This window comes from Nelumbo nucifera, chromosome 3 (assembly GCF_055504915.1).
Source record: "Nelumbo nucifera cultivar China Antique chromosome 3, China Antique-T2T, whole genome shotgun sequence".
NCBI lineage: Eukaryota > Viridiplantae > Streptophyta > Magnoliopsida > Proteales > Nelumbonaceae > Nelumbo > Nelumbo nucifera.
The window spans coordinates 23,909,658-23,936,629 of NC_142651.1; the positions used below are offsets into that span (position 1 = coordinate 23,909,658).

The following is a 26,972-nucleotide window of genomic DNA, read 5'->3' on the forward strand; positions in this document are numbered from 1 at the left end:
TCTAAATCTTAGTATTACATATTCTCTTCTTACTAGTATATATCAAATAAATGTTAAAAAATGATAATTAAAGTTTATATTAACAGAAATCAGGATTCAAAGTATTGAAAGTTTTCACATGAGAAATACATAATTCTCAACATTTGGGCTGCATTTGGCATCCTTATTTTAAGGGTAAATTGAAGATTAGTACCTCTTAGGGCTTATTCTCACTTTGGTATTTGAATTTTAAAATATGCTAATTCAGTATCTGAATTCCTAATATGTTCCTATTTAGTCCTTTCTGTTAAGAGTCTATCAATTATCTATATTACATGATGACATGTGTGACTTAAACTTTTGAAAGCGTCAAAATTATCTTTCGAAATAAGACATTGTTCATCATCTTCTTCCTCAAGAATCAAGATTGAACCAAAGCAATGATGAATAACCTGAAGGACAATTGGATTTGGGCATTTGCATCTTTTTGCATGCCACTTAATGGTGGCTAATGATTTTGGACTAAATTGGGATGTTTTGGGAGTTCAAGTACTAGATTGACACATTTTGAAATTCGGGTACCAAAGTGAAACTAGGTGCATAGTTTAAACCATGGTTTTCGAACTGCCATTGACTTGGACGGTCAGACCATTCAGCCTGGGAACCGTCTAGGCAACTGGTTCCGTTTTACCCCAAACTTGATCCCTGGCCAAAAATTGTTGAATCGGTCAATAATCCATTGACTTGGGTGGTCAAACCATTGACCCATTCGACTTATTCAACCATTTTAGCCATTTTAATTTTAATTATTTTTTTTGTCATAACAGATCATCCATTCGAACCAGATGATTGAACCATTAACTAGAAAACCAATGGCCAAAACAATTTTGGTTCCGAGTCATTTTTTAAAACATTGGTTCAGACTAAACTAAATTGGGATGAACACTGAATTATTACTTTTAAAAAAGAGATAAGTCCTTAAAATAAGGAAATGCAGCCTTACCCTTTTCTACCATGACAAATTATGTTGATTTTGGAGAATTGAGACATATTCATATACATCCATATTTTAGTTCTTCCACCGCTTTTCAATATTTACCAACTCTATCCCCGTAGTTCAGACTTCACATAAAACAATTAAAGTATGTGTACATAATTTATTTATAATCATCTAAAATTTATATTTAAGCCCCGTTTGGCTCATGGGAATAGGGGTCTGGAATCGAAATTGGAATAGGCTATTCCGATTTCAACCGTTTGGTTGGGTGGAATCAGAATTTCATTCCCATTCCTGTTGGAATGACATTCCCCCATTTGAGGGAATGGCCATTCCCTACCCCTTTCTTGAGAATGAAATCCCATTCCTGGTGATTTTAATTTCCATTCTCATTCCTGTCTGAACCAAACAGACTATGGGAATAGACCATTCCGATTCTGATTTCGAAGAATTTTGATTTCGATTCCAGAGGATTTCAATTCCGATTCCAACTGCGGACCAATATATTTTTTTGAGATTTATGAGTTTTCCTAACATATTTATGCGTATCTTATTTTTTCCACCATATCCAAAATGTAACATGATGCACCAACTATAATATCGGAAAGACATCATATCTGAAAATTTTCTAACCAATCAACCGGTATTATAAACGTAAAAATTTATGGATGGGTTTTGATTGATAAAAGTTCTTCATATTATTTCTTTCCAGCATCATAGATTTTCTCCTCTTAATTAAAATTACATTTCCAATACTCTTTTAATTTGTTTGGAATACTTTGAACATTCTATTGTTGGCTTGTTATGAATTGATAAATATAAAGTGATTATACTCTCTTCCGGCAGGAATGTGTTTTACGAGTGTTGCACAAACACCTCTTACGGTTGGTAAAACAGCATGTTCAGATTTTGAACCATTTTGAGAAAATGTTTGGTTGGTGAAGGCTTTGTTAGGGTAAATGATTCAACAAAATGGGATCAACACAGTTTTCGCACTGTTGCAGTCATCTTAAATTCAATAAGTTTTTAAGATATATTGATTTACCAACTTGTCTAAAACAAGGAGTAAAATCTCCCTTTATTGATAATGTGATGTATCCCCTGATACAAATACAAGAATACCATCAACCTTAATTATACTACAATCTGAGGAATTCCTGATCCCTATATCCAACATCATCTTCCTCGCATTGCCATCTCCAACGTTTTCCAACCATGATACAATGATTTAGGTGACCCTCTTTGCAGGATTCTTGCTCCAAAAGGTGGTTTTGCAGCAATTAAGCCTAATTCATAATTCTGATGACTCAGGTCAAACATTGCTTTGAACAGGAATTGTCTCCAAGAGATAATTATTTATCAGGAAGCCATTGTGCTCGATACTGGGTTGAAGTCCATATACTCGACTCATGCAACTGGAACAAATTTATAACCATGATCAACCAAAGCCACCATGACTGCATGCCATTAACACGGTGACAAAAACTCTGTCAAGCACAAAACCCATAACAAAGAAATATGCTAAAGTCTAATAGATAGAACGGGATCATATATAATCTCATGATACAGAAGGAAAACGAGTTTAAGGTTTAAACAACATAAATATGTAGAAATGTAGCTTCAGAACAAGAACAACACAGAACAAGAATACAGGAGAAGATTGCAGAGATACATAAAGAAATGAGGGGGAAAATGAAAGAAGCCACTGTAAGATGAAGATTCCAAGCATAGTAGAGAGAAAGTAGAAAATTAGGAAAGACAAGGAAAGAGACGGGAAACAGAGGTTTACAAACTTTCTACAGTTGCAATCTGAGAAATATACTTATAACCTGTCATGCAAGGAAGAGAACTGCCATCGATGAGAACCTTCTACACATCCAAGGATCGTTGGTGTAGAGTGTGTGAAGGGAAGAACTAATTGGCCAAAAAGATGGAGAAGCTAGGGTTTAGAACGGTGTGCTTGGCTTGCATGCACCAAATTGGATCCACCATGGTGTTGTGCCCACATCAGATGAAACCTGTCGTGATGTCAGATGCACCATTGCTTCATCACAGGCTTCAAACATCGCCCTCTCACAAACCCGAGGCATCAATGAATCATCAAATCTTGCAGTCTTGCTTAAACAATCATGCTCTAAACATGATATTTCAACCTTTTACGTTGAATTGATGATGTGGCAAATTGGTACAACAGATTGCCCAGTCAAAAAACCATCTAAATTTGATGTGCTTCAACTCCCATCTTAAGATTGGAAATAGCATCTCTATTATCTCAATCAAACATTGAAATGCAAAGTTATGACCTACTTAAGTTAGACATACACAATTAATATACACCCCGCAACCAATCACTGAGTCGGACAAGTCAAAGATCCAACCATCCAAGTCAAACGATTTTTGACCAAGTCAACCGACTGGATCAACTGCAGGTTGAAAACACTGATTTTGAGTGTTAGTCATCGGTGGGGCAATCCTCCAGAATGGTTGGAAAAGCATGTATATGGTTTATTTCTGTAGTTAATGTATGTATCAAAAAAATAAGAACTCAATAAAGTGAATATAGATATACATAATACATATGATTGACAAATGCCTTCAAAGAAAAATCCTTCTTAACCCAAAAAATCAAATGTCCTGCGGACTAGTAACACGTTCGTAGCAGAAAACAAAAGGTACAAATTACAAAAAGGAAAAGAAAAAAGTAAACCGAGAAAAAAAAAAAAAAAGAACGGTGTAGAGAAGGAAAATGATTCACTAATGCTGGATGCATCTCTCTCTCTGTCTCTCTCTCTCTCTCTCCGTAACAACCTGTGCTGCTATATTTAAACAAAGACTGCCTTTAACCAGCCTTTTTATCAGATCCTCTGAGGTTAAACCATTTCTTCTTGACCGGTTTATCTTTTCCATCTGAATTTCCATCTTCTGCCAAACTGTCAGCCTTTAAATCCTCACCAGGAACTTGGACATTTGCAGTGGTACCACTACCATTCCCACTGGCATTACTGGCTGGACTAGCTATGGTAAACAAGGACTGGATGTCATCTCTCTGTTTAAGCAGCTCATCAACCTGTGTTCAAGGAACAACAGAATGAGCTTCAAGACCCAAAACTGAAATAATATGAACCCAAAAATAAATTCCAATTTAAAGGCCAAGGCCAATATTTCACCCAAAGACTAACAAGCCAAATTATATTATATGTAATTAACTATCCAATTCAATGCCCATATAGACATATACAGTCTTTCTGGCCAACATATTGGAAGTATGTACTCCAAATTCAGAAGTACTACCTTGTAGCACTTTCTTTTTTTTTTTTTTTGAGAAAAACTTTTTTAATTAAAACAAGATGATTCTCTGAAAAAATGTTAAAAAATGAAAAATACATGAAAAGGTTAGGTTTTCACAGTATTTTGTCTTCTTATGTCTCTCTCCTTTATCTCAGATAAAAACTTGGATGGAAAAATGGAGTTTTGCATGTCATCCATCAAATGAACCATAGAATTTGTAATGTTTTAGCCACAGCCCACAAAATCATCAAAACTGTGGTAAGCATGTCTAAAAATTGAAATAGAGAACTCCATATTGTCAAGGATATGTCCTTTAACAGGAAAGGGAAATGGGAAACCAATTTCCATTTTCCCGTTAGTTTAACAAAACAAGGAATGGAGCTGTAAGCACAATATGAAGAAAGTTCTGTTTTTTTTTATCAATAACAACAGATTTCATTAAATAATAATAAGGTTACAAAAAAACAGGGGAGCTAAAGAATCTTAACTCCCCAGGGAAAGGATAAATCCCAAGCTGAAAAAGAACAAAACAATTACAACTGAGCCCAGAACCCAGAAATCCTATTCACTCCTTGCCTAGCCAGACCATCAGCAAATGAGTTTGCACTTCTCTTAACCCAATTACATTGAACTTCCATATTCTTGGACAACCATTTGAATATGAAGAAAAAGTTCTGTTGGTTGACTCTTACTAGGACATCTCAAAAATAAAGGGTTCAGCTGTGAGGCTATGCCATGATTTTTGGAAGTTAGCATGCCAGACACCTACTTCACACTCATGTCATGTATGAAGATAACACTAGTGGTTCCTGGTTGGTATACAACCCCAGACATTCAAGTCAACCTTGGAATGACGACACATGTTTGAATCACCTCCTAAAAAGAAAAGCTAGAGTAAACAAGAGATAAAATATGCCTAATAATTTCCTGGATCATTCCATCAACCTGCAGCTTATTTTTTTGATAAATCTATCAACCTGCAGATTCCTTCGGTAGTTCTTTGTTAAATCCAAATAAAGCTATCAATACATAATGTGTGCAAGCAAGTTTCCTTCAATATGATAAGCAAATAATGTAGTGCTAAACAAAACATACAGATTGCTTTTCTTGTTTGTATCTGTTAGTGACATTTTGAAAATGAGCCAAGGCCTGCAAAATTCCAAAAACAAAATGATTATAACAACTAATCTCACATTACTACCATACTCCAGGATAAAAATAGTATCATACTTTTCTGTATTCTATCTCAAATAGGCGAAGCTCATTTCTCTTCCTCAAAATTTGAGCTTCAATATCCTTAAGTTTCTCAGTTGTATCCTCAAATGATTTTGCACAAAGAGCCTCAATGTTATAGGTTGCAGTTTTAAAAAAGTTGTCTCCTGAAGAAATTTCAATGGAGGTCAAAAAACTTTGAAAACTAATGTTATCCCCAAAAAACAAAGAACAAAAGCACAGAATAACTAGCTCAAACCATAAACAGCAAATATGTGAGTTCCAGCTTTCAGTTCTGAGAGTTCACAAGGTTGGAGGCCATCCAATCTTTTGAAGAAAGCAGCTTCTGGATCCTTAGACATTGTCAACTGCATTGCCAGAAAAATGGATCCATCAGTTCTTTAACCATAATTGTATCAGTAGTCTCTAGCAATGAAGTAAAAGATGACGGAACTCACATACCACATTCACAGTTGAATCCATTCGGTATACTTGAAAATGTAGGAAGTACATTCCTGCAGATGTCACCTTACCAGTCTTCTCACTATCTTCCTGTGCACAAATTCAAGGGTAGACTATGTTCATTGAGCCCAGGCATGAGTATCAATGAATTTCCAACAGACTTTGATGCAACAAAGATAGGAAAGTTTGAGCACTATAAAGTTTTGTAATTTAGCCTCCAATAATTACTTCCAATCAGTGTTTAACAAGGTACTAATCTTATGTTTCAAAGCACATCCATACAACGTATATTCACAATTGATGTGCAAAGTGCAAGGTGTGTACATATGTGAGATGTATGCCTCTAGTTGACACGTGCACATCTAATATACCCTAGGCCTGATTGCCTGAAGCATGCCTTCACATGTAAGGTTTGTTTGACTTGAAACGTATTACTTTGTTATTTTCTATTTTAACTCCAATTATTATTTTTGGTTAACCTTAGTCTCTTTTCACTAAACCATACAAATGCCAAATACGAAATCATCTTTTACTTTTAGGGTTAAAAAAATCCTCTCCTGATGATAATGCTCCTACATTATGAATATAACTTTAATTTATGGTATAATATATAATTCGTATTATTTAAAAAAAGGTTGTTTATGAGGCGTATACCTCATGCTTCAAGTGGAATGCCTCATAACACACCTCAGCATCTGAAAACACTGACTCCAACTTTATAAAAACCCTAGCAAGTAGTTGAGATAAAAATAAAGCATACCAATCATGAGAAATAGTAAGACAAACCCAGTTGATAAACTCCCAATGAACAGTTTAAGAGATAAGACCATGGAAAGATAATGTTAAACATAGCAAAAACCGAAACAAATCCGAGTGTCATGGAATAAAACAAGGAATGCATGCCACAAAATGCCAGACAGCTCAATGCAAGACAATCAATGATTTTAAGTCTTAATGAATTCATAGATGTCAAAAAACCACAAACCATTTACTTTGCAATTCCTTATGGATTTAGAAACCAGATTCTTTCTTTTTTTTCTTATAAGCAATGCAGAAAATAGAAATCACTGATCACCAAATGCAACATAGAAAAGGTCTGCATTTCCATGTAAGATCATTTTCAAGAAAACTACAAACTATTGATATTTCTTATTATTTGTTGATAATTCTTCCTGATTTTCATGGTTGTATTTGATGAGATCTAAAGATGGACGTTCCTTGTTTCATTCATCAGATGAAACTTAATTTGACACTCATATCAAGATTTCCATTCTGATAATGCTGAGGAAGAATAGGCATATTCATGAGGTAGCAAGGAGTATTATGTTCAGTACCCATGTGCCTATACGATTTTGAGGGGATCTTGTTGTTATTATGGTTTTCTTGATTAATTGTATACCTTACAAACTTCTTGGGTTTAAGACACCTGCTAATTTGTTATATTCTAATAAAGAGATGCTTTATGTTCCCTTGAGAGTCTAGGCAACACCTAGGCATCTAGGCGCTTTTTGGGGCTCGCTCACCCAAATGCCATGACACTTTAATATAATTTCTTCAAGTTTGTTATACTTTTTATATTTTGAGCTTATAATATTAAGATAAGTACGATGCAGACTAACATAACAGCCAGTTGAAAAACGTTAGCTAGCTAGGCTAGCGCGCTACTCTGGCTCGCTTCTGAAAGCGGAGCTCGCTGCTGTTAAGCCTACATTTGCTGGCTTAACAGCCTGCAAACTCCGGTCCGAGACCCTGCAAACGGAGGAGTAAGCTCATTAAAGCAGTCAAGTCAGGCTAGCTAGTCTAGCAAGGTCAAACATGCCAGTATTAGCTGACAAAAGAACAAACAAAAAAAAGGGACTTATTAGTTTCTTATTTCTTTAGGGTTATCTGATAGCTATTCGATATTTGAAGGCTGAAGAAACACATTTAGTTGTTTGATGCCTTTGAAAAGACGACGAAAATCAACAACCATAGAAGGTATGCTCCACTCCTTTGGGATCATCTTTTTCTTTTTTCCTTTTTCTGGACAAAAGAAGCCCCTTCTTTTTCTTTTTCCCTTTTTTTGGAACAAAAACAGGGGCTCCACCCCCATCTTTTTCTTTTTTTTTTTTTTGGGAAAAAAGCAGGGGCTCTGCCCCTTCTTCTTTTCCTCTGGAGCAAAAACAGAGGCTTGGCTCCACCCCTGTAACAAAAACAGGGCCTCTGTCCCTTCTTTTTCTTCTTCTTCTAGAACAAAAACAGGGACTCTGCCCTTTCTTCTCCATCATTTCTAATGATTTTTTTTTTTATGAATGATAATAAATTTATTAATTCAGAAGCAGATTTAGAGTGAGTTCATACAACATCCTAGGGAGAGGCGCGAGCTGCAGCCCCTCCTTGAATCTTACAAGTAAACTAGGAAAGAAAAGCAAGAATCACAACTGAGCCCAAAACAATTATTCCCTATTTACCCCTTGCTTAGCTAACACATCTAAGCTGATCTCCCCACCCACTGTACAGTGATCAACATATTCCTTGTCAACCAATTAAATTTCTACATTTCATTCTTGTAACGCCACATAGCCTCTTCAGGATTTTTCAACCAACCCACCACCACTTTGGAATCCCCCTCGATTGTTAGGTGTTGCACCCCCAGGTGGTTTGCAAATTGCACCCCTTGTACAGCAGCTAAAAGTTTTGCCCTGATGGAGTCCCCAATTCCCAAGGGACCTGAGTAGAGCAACAAAATCTCTCCCTTCTCATTTCTCAAAGCACCCCCCATTCCGGATAATCCTGGATTACCCATGCTACTTCCATCAAAGTTCAACTTCAGTGAGCCTTCGGATAAAGGAGACCAGCTTGTAATTGATTTGTCCTTTAGAGATGAACACCTCGCTACTGCTGACCAATTTCTCCAAAGGTCATTAAAGGAGAATTGATGAAAGATTTCCAAGGTCTTCAGCCAAGGTATTGCCCTATTTAACACACAGTCTTTCAATTCCTGACTGCTCCTTTCCTTTAAAGATGAACACCTCTCTAATGATTTTATTTATTCTTTCTTTTTTCTATGACAAGAACAGGGGCTACACCCCTTCTTTTACTAATATTTCTACGACAAAAACAGGGGCTCAACCCCTTATTTTTCTGTACATTTTTTAACATTAAGCGACGCCTAGGCGACTAGGGGACTAAGCGCTCTCTGGTCGCCTAGGTTTGCCTTGGTGCCTTGAAAACTATGTTTGGTTGCACTTATCATGTAGATGTAATGATATATTGGGTCCCCACAAGTCAAAGTTTGATCTCAAGTCCATAAAATGATTATTTTGGATTTATATTTCGACCCAAAAGGGATAGTGTTGCTTTGATCCTATCTCTGGGTAGAAGTATGTATTTATGGATGTCACCTTTGCCAAGTCTGTTCCTTACTTCTCTAATGATTCTGGTGAGAGAGAGAGAAAGAAGAATAGCCTCTTTGATCCTTCTCTTGTTCCTCTTCCTATTACTTTTGATCAGGTTTTTGTTGACATTACATGTTCATCTAATCCTCCATCTCCTTCCATTTTGAGACCCGGAAGGAGTTAAAGGTTTACCAGAAAAGAAAGAGGGTTGTTCCCAGTTCTCACTTCAGATGCAAAGCCTCTTCTACCACCAATGGACTCGAGGATGACAAATTCAAAAGTACATCATACTGAGTTCTCAAATCTTGATGTTCCCATAGCTTTTAGAAAAGGTAAACGGCTCATTGTGTTTCATAGTGTCTTCCCTATGATAATTTGTCCTCATCCTATAGATCTTTTCTCGCAACCATTTACTCTCAGTCTATTCAGAAGTTGGTGTCAAAAGCTTTATCCGAAAATCAGTGGAAGGAGGCTATGTAAACAGAAATGGATGCTTTTTTGAAAAAAACAAACATGAATGATTGTTGATTTTCCTAAGGGAAAGGAGCCAGTTGGTTGTAGATGAGTATTTACTATGAAGTACAATGTTGATTGTTCTATTAAAAGATATAAGGCGAGACTAGTGGCTAAAGGGCATACTCAAAACATATAGAGTGGATAATTTGGAGACTTTCCCCTTGAGCTAAGATGAAAAACATCAAAATTCTTAATCTTTGGCAGCCTTTTATTCTTGACCTCCAAGTCAACTAGATGTAAAAAATGCCTTCCCGAATGGTGGTTTAAATTAACATTCTGCAATAATGAGAGGGGTAGCAAAGTTTTTCTTTTTTTTTTTTGGACAGGTAAAGTATTGTATTGTATTAAAATGTGAGTGAAATCCAATAACAACAGCCCATGTACAATGAGAGCCTGTACATTGGGAATTTACAAAATGATTCAACAAAAAAGGCCCAACTTGCAAAAAAAAGAGAAAAGCTGGACACCCTTGAAAGCCCTTCGTACAGTTAACCAGGAAGATGATGCTGATGTGGCAGGGTGGAGGCTATGCGGCAGCAAAGGCTTGGACAAGATTCTGCAGACAGGCATTAGAAATAAGTTTCTTTCATTGGAAAGGAAGGAAATTTTAAATGCTTTTGAAAAAGGAGAAATGAATCTCGAGAAGTGGAAGAGTGTGGCCTCTTCAACTTTGGGTACCCCGTCTGAACCGAATAGAATTGGTGATAATAAAGATAAAGAGAGTGGGTCGGACCTCAAGGATGAGTGCCCCAAACTTGCAGAATTTTGAGGCCCTTTAGCAATTTGCCGGTTAAGTCTTTGTTTAAAACCAATGGCTGCAAAGTTTCAAGTTTTGGTTTTTCAAGTTTGATGCAAGGAACGACAGGAATTGCTGAAAGCTTAAGTGGTCAAGCAGGAAATGTGACAAATGAAGGGGGACCGATAGAGAAGGAGATTATAGAAGAGTCAATCAATGACGCCGAAGGATTCGTTGGAGAAAAGTAAAGTTCTTCCCTAAAAAGAAGACTTTTTCACTTAACAGAGAAACTCAACAAGGAAGACAATAGATGTGAGGAAGAGGAGGAAGCAGCCCAAGAGTGTTCTGAAGGAAAATCTCATCATCAAAAAAAGGAGAGAACGATGAAGCATTCCAAGAAGGTTCTGATGGTACGGAAGATCTGAAAGGTAGAGATATGGAAGAGCAAAGAGAGATAACAGAAGAAGGAAAAAGTGAAGAGGGGATAAGGGATAAGGGAGAAGAGGGAAGGAGATGGAAGTGCAATTGAGGAAGAGGGGGAGAATAGTCAAGGAGCTGTGATGTTTGAGGTTGTAGGGGAAGAGGAAATAGGAGAAGAGGAAGAGGTGAGAAGGGACAGAGGGGAGGGAAGGGGATAATGATTTAGAAGAAAAGAAGGAAGAGGAGAGAGGAGCAGGGAATGAGGGAGGGGGAAGTGAGGAAGGAGGAAACAAGAATGGGGGTGGAGTAAGAACATATAAAAGGAAAAAATACAGAACTTTTCCTTTGGAAGAAAATGGAGAAAGAGGACCGAATATGAACACAGGGAAGGACTTAGGAGAGGAAAACGAGGATGATCCGGTGATAGATGAGTCGCATCAGGTGGAGGTTATGTGGGACATTGAAAAAGTTGTAAACAAGGAAGTGGAAGTTAGCAAAATTCTGGGTTTATTTTTCCTAGGAGGGGAGGAGTTTGCGAAGGAAGCCTTCAGGTCTGTGGAGGAAAGGAATGGGGAGAACGAAATTAAAAATGATACAGTGGTGGTCGGAAAATCAAATAACTTAACAAACCAAGGATCAGGAAAGTTTGATGGAGGCAGGGAGAAGTCCATAAAGGAAAAGGAAGAGGTTTTGGAAGCAAACAGTGGAGAATTAAATACAGTAAGAAGATTCAAAACTCAGAAGATTAAGAGAAGTCAACAACAGATACCAGTTTCAAAGGTTTTTGCAAGAATAAAAGGAGGTTTGTTTGGCCTTGGACCCGACAAGAAGGTAAAGAAAAACAAAAGCACAGTCAGAAGAAAATGAGAAGGTTGTAGTAAAAACACTAACAAGTAGTTTGGATTCCATTGTGGGCCTGGTTTGTAGCTATGGGTCTCGGGCGGGGGTTCTGTTTTGTTTTGGGTGCTGTATGGTTTTCTTGTCCGGGTTTCTTTGCTGTGTCATGTTGGTGCTTTTTGCTTGTTTTGGAGTTAGGTTGTCGGGGTGATTGGATTTTTGGGGTTAAGCTTTAGTCGGTTGTACTTCGGGTTTTTCATTTCATTCGGGTGATTACTTATCACCTTCCTAGTATCCTGTTTTTTCTTGTTTTAATAAATTTTTTATTTATCTTAAAAAAAAAAGCCTATAACCTTGTTTTTAACTAAAGCTACACTAGAATAATTGCTATCAAAGATTCCGCTGTTTCTTTCCTTCCAGAGAGCCCACTGTTAGACAGTTTTGTATGCCCTTAGCTTCAATCAGAATGATGTACTTTATGAGTTTATTGTAAATGAATAAAAGTGCATATTTGATTCATGTTCCCTTGGTATGTTTCTATGTAATACCCTTAAACTGGACACTTAATGAGACTCGTGTTAGTTTAGAATGTTCATAGCTAGTGGGTTGGTCTGGGGAGACCTATCCTGACAAGGCCGACACTGTGGTGCCACTAAGTCGGTTGGGGTGGCCTGTCTCAGCTACCAAGGTGAGACCCTAGGCACATACAGTGTAGGATTAATTGAATCTATGAACTGGACCAGTTTTCCAGTATTGCCCTGGACCTTGGAGATTGATGGACAAAACTGGAAAGTTACACCCGACCCCTAGACTCGATTATGATACTGCACTAGATGTCGGATTGGGCTGTCTTTGATGTACCAATTAGTGAGATCCTTAGCGGGGGTCAAAACCTGGGTATGTTGGGACAATCCGAGAATTCATCTGAGTGGGTGATCATAGTGACAAGATCAGCCCCTTTGTCGGACAAAGGTAATGATCGGGGATGCACTCTCACTGATGGAAACCAAGACTGCCGGCAGCCGATTTCAACCATTGAGATTTGTTTTGCAAAGTATATTTTATATGAGATATAAAAGTATATATATATATATATATATATATATATATATATATATATATATATATATATATTATGGTTTCTCAAATGTTTGCAAAAAAGTTTTAATTCCCGGGATCCATACAAGTGGAGAGTGCAACACTGTTCCTTGCAGCTGAGGGAGAGGTCCTCTCTTGTCGGGCAGTGTATGATCATTATGGGCTGAGAGGTTGAGTGTAAGACCATTGAGGATAATACCTGATGGGCTAATCTTGCATCTGCCCACAGTCCCTGGGTGTTACAAGGTGGCTTGGCCCAGGGACCACTTAGGGTAAGTGTTGGGCCCATAGAGCCCATCCGATGGGTTTCAGGGGGTGCACTGTCTTTAACAGTGTATTCGGCCAGGCCTTGTAACAAAGGCTGGGCCGAACCCATGTGGCTGATGTGTAGATCAATGCTTGGGTCCCACGCCATACAAGGAAGCCCAACTGGGCAGCAGTTAGGAAGGTTAAGTGAGCACATAAGCTTAATGGGCCTAAAGCCCATTTCGAACTGGGCTAATTATTTAGTTAATAATGGGGCGAATTCTAAGATGGATTAGCAGATAGGATAGGGTCTTGACCCTATCCACTCAGAGAGTCCAGATCTGAATGTGATTCAGATTTAGAAACCTCCTAATGAGATTAGGAGAAAGCTAATATAATCTGTAGATAAGATAAGGGTTTATCCTTATCACCTGAAGAGAAGGCTGATCCAAATATGATTTGGATAAGCAACTCCTAATGAGATTAGGAGCTGATCTTTTAGGTTAACAAAAAAAGAAGGGGGCGGCAGCCTAAGAAAAAGAACATCAGATTTCCTTTAGTGCTGAAATCAAGAAGAGAGAATTCTGCACCCTGCGAATACTCTCTTGCCGCCTCCCTGTTCTTGCCGCCCTGTTTGCCAGTTCGATCTCCAGTAGTGGGAGAAGTCAAGATTGGATCTTGACATCAGTTCTTTAAGAAAGGATTGAAAGGAAGCTGTGCTCACGTACCATTCTGTTGATTCTTGCGAAGGATAGAGTTCTTGGAGAAGAACATTGCTGATTCTGCTCCATCCTGCACTGTGCCATCTTCAGTGGGAGCAGTCTTTGGATCCTTCCTTGGGCGTGAACACCTTCGTTGAGAGATATTACTTCTCCGTATCAGGTATAATTCTCTCCTACTCCTTTTGGTTCAGATCTGGTTCAGTTTTAAGGTTCAAGAATGATCCTTAAAAATATGATTTTCTAAATAGGGAATGCAATTCCCAGATGAAGGGAGAGAAAAATTTTTGAAATTCGCCCCTTATTCCGCAATCTTTGGGCGTCCATGGGATGGATCTCTCATCCCTTCACCCACAGGATGGCTGATGGAAAAATCCTCCAAAGCAGTTTGCAAGCTCAAGATATCCTTATATGGACTAAAGCAATCACCTTGTGCCTGGTTTAACAAATTTAGAGGTGTCTCATTCATGTTGGCTATAAACAGGTTTAATCAAATCATACTTTGCTTATTAAAAGAAAGGTACCTTGCATTTATTGTATATGTTGATGATATCATTTTAATAAGGAATGATATCATGAAGATAAGGGAAGTTGAAGAAGTTTAATGGCAAAGAATTTGAAACCAAAGACCTAAGGGAACTCAGATATTTCCTAGATATTGAGGTGGCTAGATCAAGACATGGCATATTTATTTTCCAAAGGAAGTCTGTGTTGGACTTGTTGAAACATACAGATAATCAGCATGTTAAGCCTGTAGACACACCTATTGATCCTAACCATAGACATTCTACAACTGTTGGAGAGTTGCTTAAGGATCGGGGCATGTCCCAAAGACTAGTTTGTAGGTTGTTATATCCAGTCTCTGTAAAATCATGTTACATGGCTCTTATCAGAAATATTTCAGATCCAATTCAGGTAGATGTTGTTCGGCGAAATCCGGAGCCTCCAAGGGTTGAAGTGTTTGCTTGGCTGGTGGTAAGGATGCAAACGGATCGGATCAGATTCGAATCAAGGCATACCTAAATCTGATCCGTTAGCACATATCAGAAATCCGATCCAATCTGAATATTTGATCAGATCTCACAAATGATTATTCGAATCCAAATCCGTTAAGGATGTCAGACATCTGAATATGATCCAATCCAATTCAAATTCTGAAAATTTTAATAAATTATTAAAAGAAAAAACGTAACAAGTTATATAAAGAAAAACAAAAAAGATAAGTATTTTTTCAACTATTTTCATCATATATATTAATACATACATGCCTTTTTATAAAAAATTTACAAAAATGCAATATAAACATATTTATAAATAAATATGCCAATAAATATATTAATATATACATGTCATTTTATAAGTAAATGTGTTTATAAATATATATATATATATATATATATATAGGGCAGAAGTCAGATCAGATTGGGGTGATCCAAACTCGACCCGATTTTCAATCGGATCCTATTATCCAATCCAATCTTACCCGAGAGTCCGATAGAGGGTGATCAGAATCTGACAAAAATAGGATCAGATTCGAATCAGATCAGATCAGGATCCGATCCATTTGCACCCCTAGCTGGTGGCCATGGACAGCATATGGCTAATATGTGTTTCCTCTGCAAAGAACAGGAGGATAACTATTGGTCATCTATTCTCCTCATGCAAAGATAGCTTAGTTTTTGTGGAGGATATTTACTTCTATGCTTAGGTTCTCAAACTTTTCGCCAGATTCTGCTGCAGAAATTCTTCTACATGGCCAAAGTTAAGATGTAGCGAGAAAGCAAGAACGGCTTGGAGCTGTATCCTGTTCACAATCTGTTGGAACATATGGAAGGAAAGAAATAGAAGATTTTTTTTTTTTTGAAGCAAAGGTTGCTTTTTATTGAAGAAGAAAAAACAGAAGTACATGAGAGGATGTACTGAAGCCAAGAGTGGCTTGGCAGGATTACAAAGGCAAACAACTGTCACTAAACAAGAAATCTCTAGAGACCCCTGATTTTACTAGGATATCAGCAACAAAATTTTGCTCCCTAGGAATCCAGACCAGCTTCACATTCATAGAGCCTAAGATATCCCTGGCTTCAGCTAAGAAGTGAGCTAGTCTCCAGGGCCCTCCCTTCTCCTGTAACCAAACTATAGTATTTGCAGAATCCCCTTTAATGGTTAAAGAGGATAAACCTAGCCATTTGGCAAGGCAAATTCCTTTGAGTGCAGCCAGGACCTCTGCCTTTGTGGCATCTGCCCTCCCAATCGGACCACTGTAAGCCCAGCAAATATTCCCCCTTTCCCCTCATATTACACCTCCAATTCCTGCTTGACCTGTGGATCCTTGGGCACTACCATCAAAGTTTAGAGTAATTTCTCCTTCCTCTCTAAGAGACTGTCTCATAGTCCACTCAGATCTTAGAGGAGTGGACAAGATTGTGGCAGCTGTCAGCAATTCGGTTGCAGAATGGCTTATATTAACTCCAGAATTTAATCAAGTCTCTAGGGAGGACATGGAGGGCAATTTGGGAGATATTTTGGTCTTCAACTCTGTAACTTGGATAGTTCTCTGTAAATCTGTTCCCCAGTAGAACTTTTATGTTTTTGTCTGAGTTGCGAGAAATGCCTTACCACCCTGCTACATTGTAATCTTCCCCTTTCTTATTTAATGAATTTTCACTTTATCTTCAAAAAAAGTGTTACAAGTTAATATATGCACTCATCCAAAGATACGCATTTGGATGCTGCAGAAATGATACTTGCATACTTGAAAGACTGCCCAGTATTAATGTTTTATATTCTAATCATGCCTATATGAAAATAGAAGGATCTCTAAATGCAAAGTTGATTGGATCAATACTATGGATAAACTGCAAAAGAAGAGACCTTATCATTGTTTGTCCCCAAACTGGTGTATTCTGTATAAAGTGCATAATGAGGACTACTACCACTTGTTATCTTGTGCATTTGCTGCTAATATTTGAAATTGGTTATTTATGTTGTTTGGGTGCAGATGGAACTTGCCCTCTGAAATAAACTTGCTTTTTGACCCATCTACTTTTGGGTGGCCAACTAAGAGAGGGAAATTGATGTGGAAGTGCATCAGAGCAGCCTTTTTGTGGACTATTTGGGAGGAGAGGAATGTTAGAATATTCCAAGAAAAGGAAAGAAGCATCGATGAAGTAAAGAGTGTATTTTGACAAGGACAATTCAGCTAAAAACTTCAGATTTGTTTAGAGATTATTCCTTTGATGATCTTTGGAAAAGTTGGGCAGAGGTGGCCTTCACAGCCCCAAAAAAGAATAGACTACAAGTAGACTGGAGACCTCCTACAAAGGGTGTGGCAAAACTGAACTTTGATGGTAGCAGTCAAGGTAATCCAGGACCCTCGGGTATATGAGGGATCTTAAGATATAAGGATAGCAACATTCTATCCCTATTTTCAGGACCAGTGGGAGCTGGTGATTCTACAAGGGCTGAGATACTGACTGCAGTACAAGGAGTACAAGTTGCCAACCAACTAGGAGTGGAAAATTTGATTGTTGCGGGAGACTCTAAGGTGGTAGTGGGTTGGTTGTAGAATCCAAAAACAGTTTTCTGCTGCAGGGATTTTCTTAAGAAAGTTAATTGGCTCACAAGGAATATGCCAGTTAGCTTTCAATGGGTTAGCAGATTAGCAAATGCTATGGATGATTCTTTGGCTAAACAAGGGGTCTCAAGAGTTGAATTATTTTGGGCTACCTTAAGATTGTATTCTGTTAAGAGTTTGGTGATGCCCCCTTTTAGGGTGAATGTACATTTCCTTTTCTTATTAATAAAATCATTGTTCATTTATCAAAAAAAAAAATGATTGGATCAATAGATAACAAGAGATCCGCATCAAGTTACTATAATTACAAGCTATCTTGTTTCATGGAAGAGCAAGAAGCAACCAATTGTTACCTAATCAAGTGTTGAGGTAGAGTATTGGGTTGTGGCACATAAAGTTTCAAAGATATTGTGTATGCAATCTTTGCTAAAAGAATTAGGGATATCTTATGATAACTTATACAGCTTTATTATGATAATCAAGTAGCCACAAATATAGTCCATAACCCAGTTTAGCATGATAGACAGAAATACATAGAGGTTGATAGGCACCTCAACGAAGAGCATATAAAGTATATTTGCAGAAACTTTTCTTCCTTATGTCATTACATATGGCCAGCTAGCTGATATATTCACAAAAGAAGCCAACAAGATGAAAATTGATCATTGTGTAGGTAACCTGGGCTTGATCAATTTATATGCTCAGCTTAATAGTTGGTGTTAAAATGTGAGCTGTTTTTATGTATCTTTTATTGTAGTTGTTATATGGGACTGGGCCCTTGATGTGCATCATTATTTTTTATCTTTTATTGCTCTCCTTAATGCTGCTGCCCATATGGGCAGATTTGTTATTTAATCCTTTATTGTAAGCTCTCTTATAATGAAAAGGGTGCAACACACGACCCATTCAGTTTTGCTCCCAAAATACCATTGATTTTAGTCTATTATAGCAATCAGATCAGATTATAAAAAGTAGAATAGAATGACAATGGCTCTCTTTACTCTCAAAGGAATGTCAAGAGTATGAGTAGTCATGGCTGATCAATAGATTCCACTATCAATTGTGGTTGATAAATGATTTTTGTTATCAATGTTTTTTCTTTTTGATCACCAGATTCTTTTGCAATAATTTGTTCTAAAGAAAGCAAAACATGTTGCAGAAACAAAAGAAACATTACTCGCTGAATGATGCTCTGGTGCACACAATGAGGACGTTATGTAGAATCCCAGGCTAAGAAAAACTTTGAATGATTGGATGGTGGAAATGCTATCAACGATTCAGTATAGCCCATATTATATCAACAGGATAATCTGGAGATGGCAAGAACCTGGGGTCTTTACAGTTAAATCACTATTCAAATCCTTACACGAAGATCTGCCTGTTTGTGATATCTCAGATTCCTTCTAAGGTGGCATTCCTCATATCAACAGCAGTGTTAGGGAAGTGTTTGATGAAGAACATAACAGGAAAGGGATGATGTTAGATTCAATGCAGTGTATCATGCGCTCTGCAGAAGTGGAGACTGCTGATCACCTATTTATGCATTGTATGATGGCATATATTGTGGACCAAATATATTAAAAGTTTTGGGTTGAAAGGATGCTTTCCACCAACCTTGGAAGTTCTTTTGCATTGCTGAATCTGAAAGGGTGAGTAAAAAGGGCAAGGCTATATATGGTAGACTGTACCAGCAATTATTATTTTTAACATCTGGAGGGAGAGAAGTGCTTGTATCTTTGAAAACATCTTCAGTCCAGAGGAGGTAACTAGGAACAGAGTAGTGGATACCCTGTTCTCATGGCTGACACCAAGCTCTTGAAGGAATACCTTTCAATGCTTCTTTTTTTATTATGATTGCGATAATCTGTTTATAAGCTAATATTATATGATGTACAATAACAGTATACAGAATCTTGTGTAGATGGATGAATCTTTTGTATCCCTTTACAGTTCAGTTAATGAAAGTATAGTTAAATGTCTAGGAAAAAAAATGAAACAAGCATCCATTTTCTTCTTGTTCAGTAGATGAATGATGGAAAGTTCAAATGCAAATGCATCAAATGCTGATAAAAAGGCATGAAAACAAATAGCGAGGTACCTGCAGAACCAACCCATAACCACCACTGGGATCTTGTTCGAAATATAGAAGCTGAAAGAAAAAACATGTATTGCAGATAAAAGTTTTAGGGTCAAGAGTCAAAAACATATTATGGTGAAGAAACCAGAGAAAGAACCAGAATAACAGACTAGAAAGTATAGACAGGTGTGCTAATGAAAGCCCTTTCCAAACAATAGTACCTTAAATTTGCTCTGTGTAGCTGAAGTAACTCTAACTACAATCCCTGCCTGAGCTTGTTGTTCATTAATTGTTACGCCAAAGAAATGGGCGCATTGTTTGTCTACCTGCACTCAAAAGTAAAAAATGAAAAGCTTTGGAAAGAGGGAAGCTCTATCCCTGAATGTGAAAGATAAGCACCTTTCCACTGACAGCTGCTCCAATAGGAAGAGGTCTAATTGTGACGGCTCCATTCAATGCATCTTCAAGAACATTAGCAGAAACTGTAGTCTTTATAGGGACACCCAGCTTGCTAAATAAATAAAGGATCAGTTGCCATATGAGAACATCAAGAAAATAAAAGCTGCTAAATTTTCAACTGAGTATCACCTGAATAGGGCTGCAAACATTGTATTCACAGTTCCCAGATTGGATAAGTCAATTTCCATATCCATGCCTTCATTATCTAAAGCCTGAGATAACATAGTATCAGAAGCAAAACCAATCAGTGGTGTCAAAATTTCCAAGAAATAAATAACCAATTAGTTAAGCAATGTAGTATATACACCAAAAAAAAAAAACATCCAAAAGGATGCAAACCAGCAAATAATCTTAAAAACAAATAATCATACACAAAAGTATCTAGAACTCATAATAGTGTGGTTTATCATATGCATAAATAAACAGCTGTGAGAAGTAAAATTCAACGCAGACTTGCAATAACACTAATTATAATTACTAACCTTTATTTCCTGAGAAAAAGAACCAGAATATGAAATATATCATATGAAAAAGTGTATGTTGATAGGTTGTAGAACTGTGTTCAAAAAGAAAGACCATACAGCCCCATCCCCCACCCAAAAGAATAACCTCATGCATAGAACTTTCACTATAGATAAATAAATAAACTAACCACATCCGCTTTTGTAGGCCGTCAAATAAATTAATTTCCTGGATCCATCAAATGAAGATTGAAGGCTGAAATTGGAGAGCTGATCTCCCTGGCTTAATTTAAATTACTGAGTCTCCAAGGACATCTGCCAATACCTCTACATTAATTAATGGCATGCTTCCACAACAAGGAAAAACAGTGTTAGGTGCTTAGCACTAGCACCTGAAGTAGCACAATTACCTAAAGTTGAGTCAAGTCAGATTCACCAAAAGGGTTATTGTAAGCCCAAATTATCCTGCAACCTGAAAAGATTGAAAACCCAAAGTGCACATAAATCATCATCATCATTCATGCCTTATCCCAACTAAATGGGGTTGGCTTCATGAGAGTTTGGCAAAAGTTATAGTGCCAGCTGCCAACCTGACACACCCTCCTCTATCTGGGGCTTGGGAACGGAAGTGTAAGACAAGCTCACAATGGCAGAATTTAAAGTGAACATAAATGACAATGATAAACAGAGAGGTATAACTTTAAAAAACTAGAAGAACAAGAAGCTGACTCTGGTTAAGGAAAAGATGCTATCTAATACACAGAAGAAAGGACCTACATTTAGTTGTTACAGTTGTCTATATGCCGCCTAGTTTGTTTTCTATTGTCTTCCCCTCTCCTCCATTTATTTCTAACAGAATGTCTATGGGTGTCAAGAAAACAACTCCACATGATCATAAAAGAACAGAACTAGAGAAGCATGCTATAGACAAAATTACAAGTTCACAACCTTCACTGAGTATGACTTCAATGCATACTATTATCCATCAAATACTAGCCAAGTCAGTATAAACAAAAGCTACCAGCAAAAATTATTGAATTTTTTCAATTAATCTACCAATTGTTATTAATGAGCATTTTAAAAAATTGAAGTTATTTCACAAACCTTATTACCAATTATAAGGATACTATAGAAATCACTCCCAGAACTCTTAAAGATTTAATGGTATCCATGAGTATGACTTAAATGCATACTATTATCCATCAAATACTAGCCAAGTCAGTATAGACAAAAGCTACCAGCAAAAATTATTGAATTTTTAAAATTAATCTACCAATTGTTATTAATGAGCATTTTAAAAAATTAAAGTTATTTCACAAACCTTATTACCAATTATAAGGATACTATAGAAATCACTCCCAGAACTCTTAGAGATTTAATGGTATCCATACTATTGCTTGCTTTTAGTCCCTCAAAATTCGGGTTCCAAACTTAAGGGGACCATAACTGCTGCACTTACTTCATCTTCTTTAAGGGGTTTTCTTGCATTTCTCCAAACCAGATACGAGAATTTGGAACTTAACTTCCTCTGGCTCCTTTACATTTGCTTCGTTTTTTTATGCCTTGACTACCACTTCTACCTCACTCACCACTAGTTATCCTAGCCAAAGAAGTTTGGTGTAGACTATTCCCAAAAAATTAGGGCTTTTTTTGCTTGTCCCCCCAGATGTGGTTTTTGTACAATGCAAGTGAAGAAACCACCTACCACCTATTCATCTCAGCACAGCCTCCTTTTTACTTCTAGTATTCAACATTTGTTTTTCTCTATATCAGCAGTTTTCAAGTGGAACCACCAGCGGATGTGGAGAATCTTTTCAAGTTGTCTTTCTTCACCCTTCCAAGTAAGAGGGGGTGAATAATGTGGAGATGCATGAAGGAAGCAATTTTATAGATGATAATGAGAAGGGGAAAAAAAATGATTTTCAAGATGAGTAGATCCAAGAAAGACAAATTTCAAAAAAAATTAAAAAAACAAAAAAAACAAAAAGATTAAAGTAGTTCATCAAATCAAATCCCTAAACCTATTTGATGGTTTCTCTAAAAGTGATATTGGTAGAGGCTGGAAACACATGGCATCCACCACCATCACCAGAACTACATTCTCTAAGAGTTGGATTCCTCCTCCATATACCCAAATCAAGCTAAACTTTGATGGATGCAGCATTGGAACCCTGGGCCTTCAAGTGTGGGCAGTGTATTTCAAAATATCAATGGTTCATTCATTGTTATCCACCCAGGGAAATTGGAAATGGTGAGTTTCTGAGATCTGAAGTGCTTGATGTGCTCCGGGGCTTGAGGTTGAATGGATCACTCAACATTGGAGGATTAGAGGTGGAGGGAGATTAAAGTGGTCACAGGGTGGCTGAGAAGTGGTTCCAAGATTCATGGAAGCACAGAAATGTTATAAGAGAAATTGAACAGCTAGGAATGAAAATAGGAGCTAATCAGCCGTTTGATCCTGAAAGGTGATTCAAAGGTGGTGATTAGCTGGCTGAAGAAAGAGGACAGCGGATTGTGGAACTATAACAATGAAAAGAAGCAGTTCTTATGGCGGTGCAGGGACATTGAGATACAATACAGTTGGGTGAAGAGGAGTGCCAACTCATTTGCGGATGGGCTGGCCAAGCAAGGGGTGAATAGGGAGTCTGTCTTTTGGGCTTGTCTTTAATTTTTTCTCTTTGTATTCCCTTTGTATTCTGTTTTTGAGGAGCTTAAGATATTTTATCTCCCCTCTTGTATCCATAATCCCTCTTTTCTTTTAAAATTAATGAAGCTGTTGTTATTGATCCAAAAAAAATGAAAATAGGAACTAATTACTCATGGACTGAAGGATCAGCAAACTTAGTGGAATATGCAATGGCAAGGCAAGGGCTAAACAGTTAACAAAGTTCAAATGTTCTGGGGCGACAGAGCATTTTGTAAATTCAATATCTATTTTTGGGGAAAGGGAGGAGGTAGGTAGAAATGCTTGACCATTCTAGGGGTACTTAACACTTCTTGTTGTATACATCCATTTTTTTATAACAATTAATAAAAGTACTTGTTTCTGATTAAAAAAAAAAAAAAACACAGAGAGCTTTTGGGAGATAATTGATGGAAAAATTGGCCTAGGATTAAGGAAAGATCATTGCTTTGAATATTCACTTGATTACTGAACATTTCAAGTAATAACAGTAGCATTGCATATTTTTAAAAACACAAATATGAAAAAAAAAAGGCAAGGAAAGAGGGAAGGTGTCCACCTCAAACCCAGCACTATCATATTGTCTTCTTTTCTCTGGATCAGATAAGATATTATAAGAAAAAGCAACTTCTTTGAAGAGTTCTGAAGCTTGAGGATTGCTTCCATTTTTGTCAGGATGATACCTGTCGATGATTTTAAGAAAATGATTAGTTCACATAAAAAATGGATTATAAAATCTCCTTATTCCTAATGAACAAGGAAACAGGAGCAGACATTTAAGTACAAGAGGAAAGAAACAATAACACGGACTACTTAAAGTAATGGAATGAGGAGTGTCAATGCATTGCCACCGTATAGAATACGGTAATGGTACAAAGTAGCAGATGCAAAACCATCAAAGCAAGAATAGATCACAAACATAAGTTATCTTGCTCATCAATATAATGCTTTGTGTCATCCAATGAATTCCCTCTCAAGACTCCAGATAGTTGGGACCAACATCAGGTAATGGCCTTTTTATATGTTTTTATTCTGTAACTATTAGTAGTAAACCCACCTACTTACATGGCAAAGAATGTGGTCCATAAATAAAAGATGCAAGAACACCAAAGCAAGAATATACCACAAGCATGTGCTGTCTGGCTCATTGAAATAATATTTCATAGCATCAAATGAATTACCTTATAATTCTATATTTTAATTAAGCAATTAAGTAGTAGATCTACTTTCTAAAGATCAAAACATGATTGCTTTAATGATCAGTTTCCCACTGACAGTCCCTGTCAAGTTGAGCAAAACCTCCACAGCAGCGGGTTTTCCCAATATACAATGTGGGTGGCCCATTCCTCAAATCCCAAAACACCTCCAACCCTAATGAAGGCGTGATTTGATCCCAGGTCTGCATTTACAATCAGAAGGAGACTTTATCAGCAAGTTAATATGGACTGTGTACTATTTCTAACTTGCTTGAAGCTCCGAACTATCTTTTTATTCACTACCATGTTACTACAGCCCTTTGGGCTCACCTGATTGGTATCAGGTTTCGGTGGTGCTTTCGTAGGTCTTTAGAACATCTTTTTTTCTGGGTGATAACTTGGAAGGACTTAGTAAAGAGACAAAGTAGATGTGGCATGTGGCATTTTGGGGTGGAAACAGATGGGTGGTGAAGGTACTTAATTGCTGAAAAGTTTTGGATGAGAAGGGGTAATTGGGCCATTGAAGACCCAGACCATTGCTTGGATAATCCCCTTGGGAAGGGGTCATGAAAACTTATAACAGGTTCTCTCAAGGCATATACTTCAAATTGGGGGACAGGCAAAATCTGAGCCTCTGAAAGGATGTTTGGTGTCATGATAGTCCATTGGAGGAGATCTTCCCTCAGTTTGTTCTATGTGCAAAGAATAGAGAAGCTCTTGTGGTTGACTCTTTTATGTTTGAAGGGGGAATCCTGATCTAGGTGCCTAGATTCAAAAGAAATATTCAAGATGGGAGATGGAGGAGGTAGTAAGACTCTTATAGCTGCTCAGTGATCAGACCCCTGACTGTTCTCAGGAGTCAGGACGGCCAGTGGCATTAGAGATGGAGTAGCAATGGTTTGTTTTCTGTTAAGTCTTTTCTGGATAGGATCAGGTCCCCAGAAGAGGACCAATTCCCAGACAAAGCCATATTGAAGGCTGAGACTCCATCCAAAATCAGTTTCTTGGTGTGGGTGGCTATTTTAGGAAATGCCTCACTAAGATGCACCTGCTGAGAAGAGGTATGCAAATCCAAGATCAATTGTGTTGTCTGTGTGGGTTGGCAAATGAGCCAGTGGACGGTCCGTGCAGGTTGGCAGATGAGTCAGTGGATCAAATCTTTAACAACTGCCCTGTAGAATCTTTCATTTGGCCCCACTTCCTTAAGTCACTGGTCTCTCATGAGTGATGTCAGGATCTGTTCGGGAGATGCTCTTAGCTTGGTCAATTTTGGGGATGAGTCATAGAGGCAAGAATACTTGGAAGGCTACTAAAGGGATGAGAGATCCATCATATGGATGGCCGAACCCTACAAAAATGATGGACGAAATTTCAAAAATTTTTCTCTCTCCCATCTGGGAATCGCATTCCCTATTTTAGAAAATTGCATTTTCAATGATCAATCTTGAACCAAACCGGACCAGATCTGAAACCAAAAGGGAGGAGAGGGATATACCTGATACAAAGTAGCAGTAACTCCCAATGAAGGTGTTCACGCCCAAGAAGATAACCAAAACCCCTTTCCACTGAAAATGGCACAGTGTGTGGTGAAGCAGGATCAGCAACATGGCTCTTCAACAAGAACCGAATTCTTCAGCAAAAATGGAGTAGAGGGCTGGTGAGCACGACTTCAGATTGCTTCTTCTACCAAGAAGCAATATCAAGAACAATTCTTGATCACTCCCACAAGTGGAGATCGAACTGGGTAGGGGCAGCAAGAACAGGGAAGAACTCTACAAATTGTTATCTTGTATCTAGTGTGTTTTTCATGTCCGCCCTGCTCTCTTATTTATAGCCTTAAAGAGACAAACTCCTAATCTAATTAAGAGTTTCCTGATCCAAATATATATTTGGATCTAGACTCTTTAAGTGATAAGGATAATCCCTTATCTGCAGTTTAAGATCAGCTTAATCCTAATCAAATTAGGAGTTTCCTGATCCAAATCTTTATTTAGATCTGGACTCTTTAAGTGGATAAGACTTATCCTCTTATCCTTATCTGTTGATCCAAACCCAGATTCGCCCTTATTTAATTAATCTAATTAACCCAATTCGAAATTGGGCTTTAGGCCCATTAAGTTTATGTGCTCACTTAACCTCTTAACTTGTTGCCCAGTTGGCTCTCTTTGTATGGCGTGGGACCCAAACATTGATCTACACATCAGCAACATGGGTTCAGCCCAGCCTTTGTTACAAGGCCTGGTCAAATTCACTGTAGGAGACAGTGAGCCCCTGAGTTCATCACTATGGACTCTTAATGGGCCCAACATTTACACTAAATGGTCATTGGGTCCAGCCACCTTATGAAAACCCAAGGACTGTGGACAGATGCAAGATTAGCCCATCAGATATTACCCTCAATGGTCTTACACTTAACCTCTCAACCCATAATGATCAAACACTACCCGACAAGAGAGGACCTCTCCCTCGACTGCAAGGAACAGTGTTGCACTCTCTACTCACACGGATCCTGGGAATTAAAACATTTTGCAAACATTTTGAAACCATAATATATATATATATATTGCAAAAAACAAATTTCAACAGTTGAAATCAACTGCTGGTAGTTTAGGTTTTCATCAGAGAGAGTGCATCC

General features: G+C 37.7%; 1 protein-coding gene across 6 annotated transcripts in view; it reads right to left on the reverse strand.

The window, feature by feature from the left end:
* Window positions 1–3,501: 3,501 nt before the first annotated feature.
* LOC104602485 (chaperone protein dnaJ 15-like) overlaps window positions 3,502–26,972 on the reverse strand; it is a 30,518-nt gene continuing 7,047 nt past the window's right edge. For 2 of the 6 annotated variants that reach the window (XM_088900852.1, XM_088900851.1), the window contains exons 3-13: window positions 23,701–23,824; window positions 20,127–20,209; window positions 19,938–20,049; window positions 19,760–19,864; window positions 19,560–19,623; window positions 6,593–6,633; window positions 5,939–6,028; window positions 5,736–5,844; window positions 5,495–5,643; window positions 5,360–5,413; window positions 3,502–4,043 (exon numbers count right to left, since the gene is read on the reverse strand). In XM_088900852.1, the coding sequence (XP_088756978.1) occupies window positions 3,816–4,043; window positions 5,360–5,413; window positions 5,495–5,643; window positions 5,736–5,844; window positions 5,939–6,028; window positions 6,593–6,633; window positions 19,560–19,623; window positions 19,760–19,864; window positions 19,938–20,049; window positions 20,127–20,209; window positions 23,701–23,824 (1,159 nt within the window). In that variant the 3' untranslated portion in view covers window positions 3,502–3,815. Of the gene's footprint in view, window positions 4,044–5,359; window positions 5,414–5,494; window positions 5,644–5,735; window positions 5,845–5,938; window positions 6,029–6,592; window positions 6,634–19,559; window positions 19,624–19,759; window positions 19,865–19,937; window positions 20,050–20,126; window positions 20,210–20,649; window positions 20,931–23,700; window positions 23,825–26,972 lie in introns of all 6 variants that reach the window. The other 4 variants (XM_010266187.3, XM_010266196.3, XM_088900853.1 and 1 more) reach the window with 3 other exon arrangements.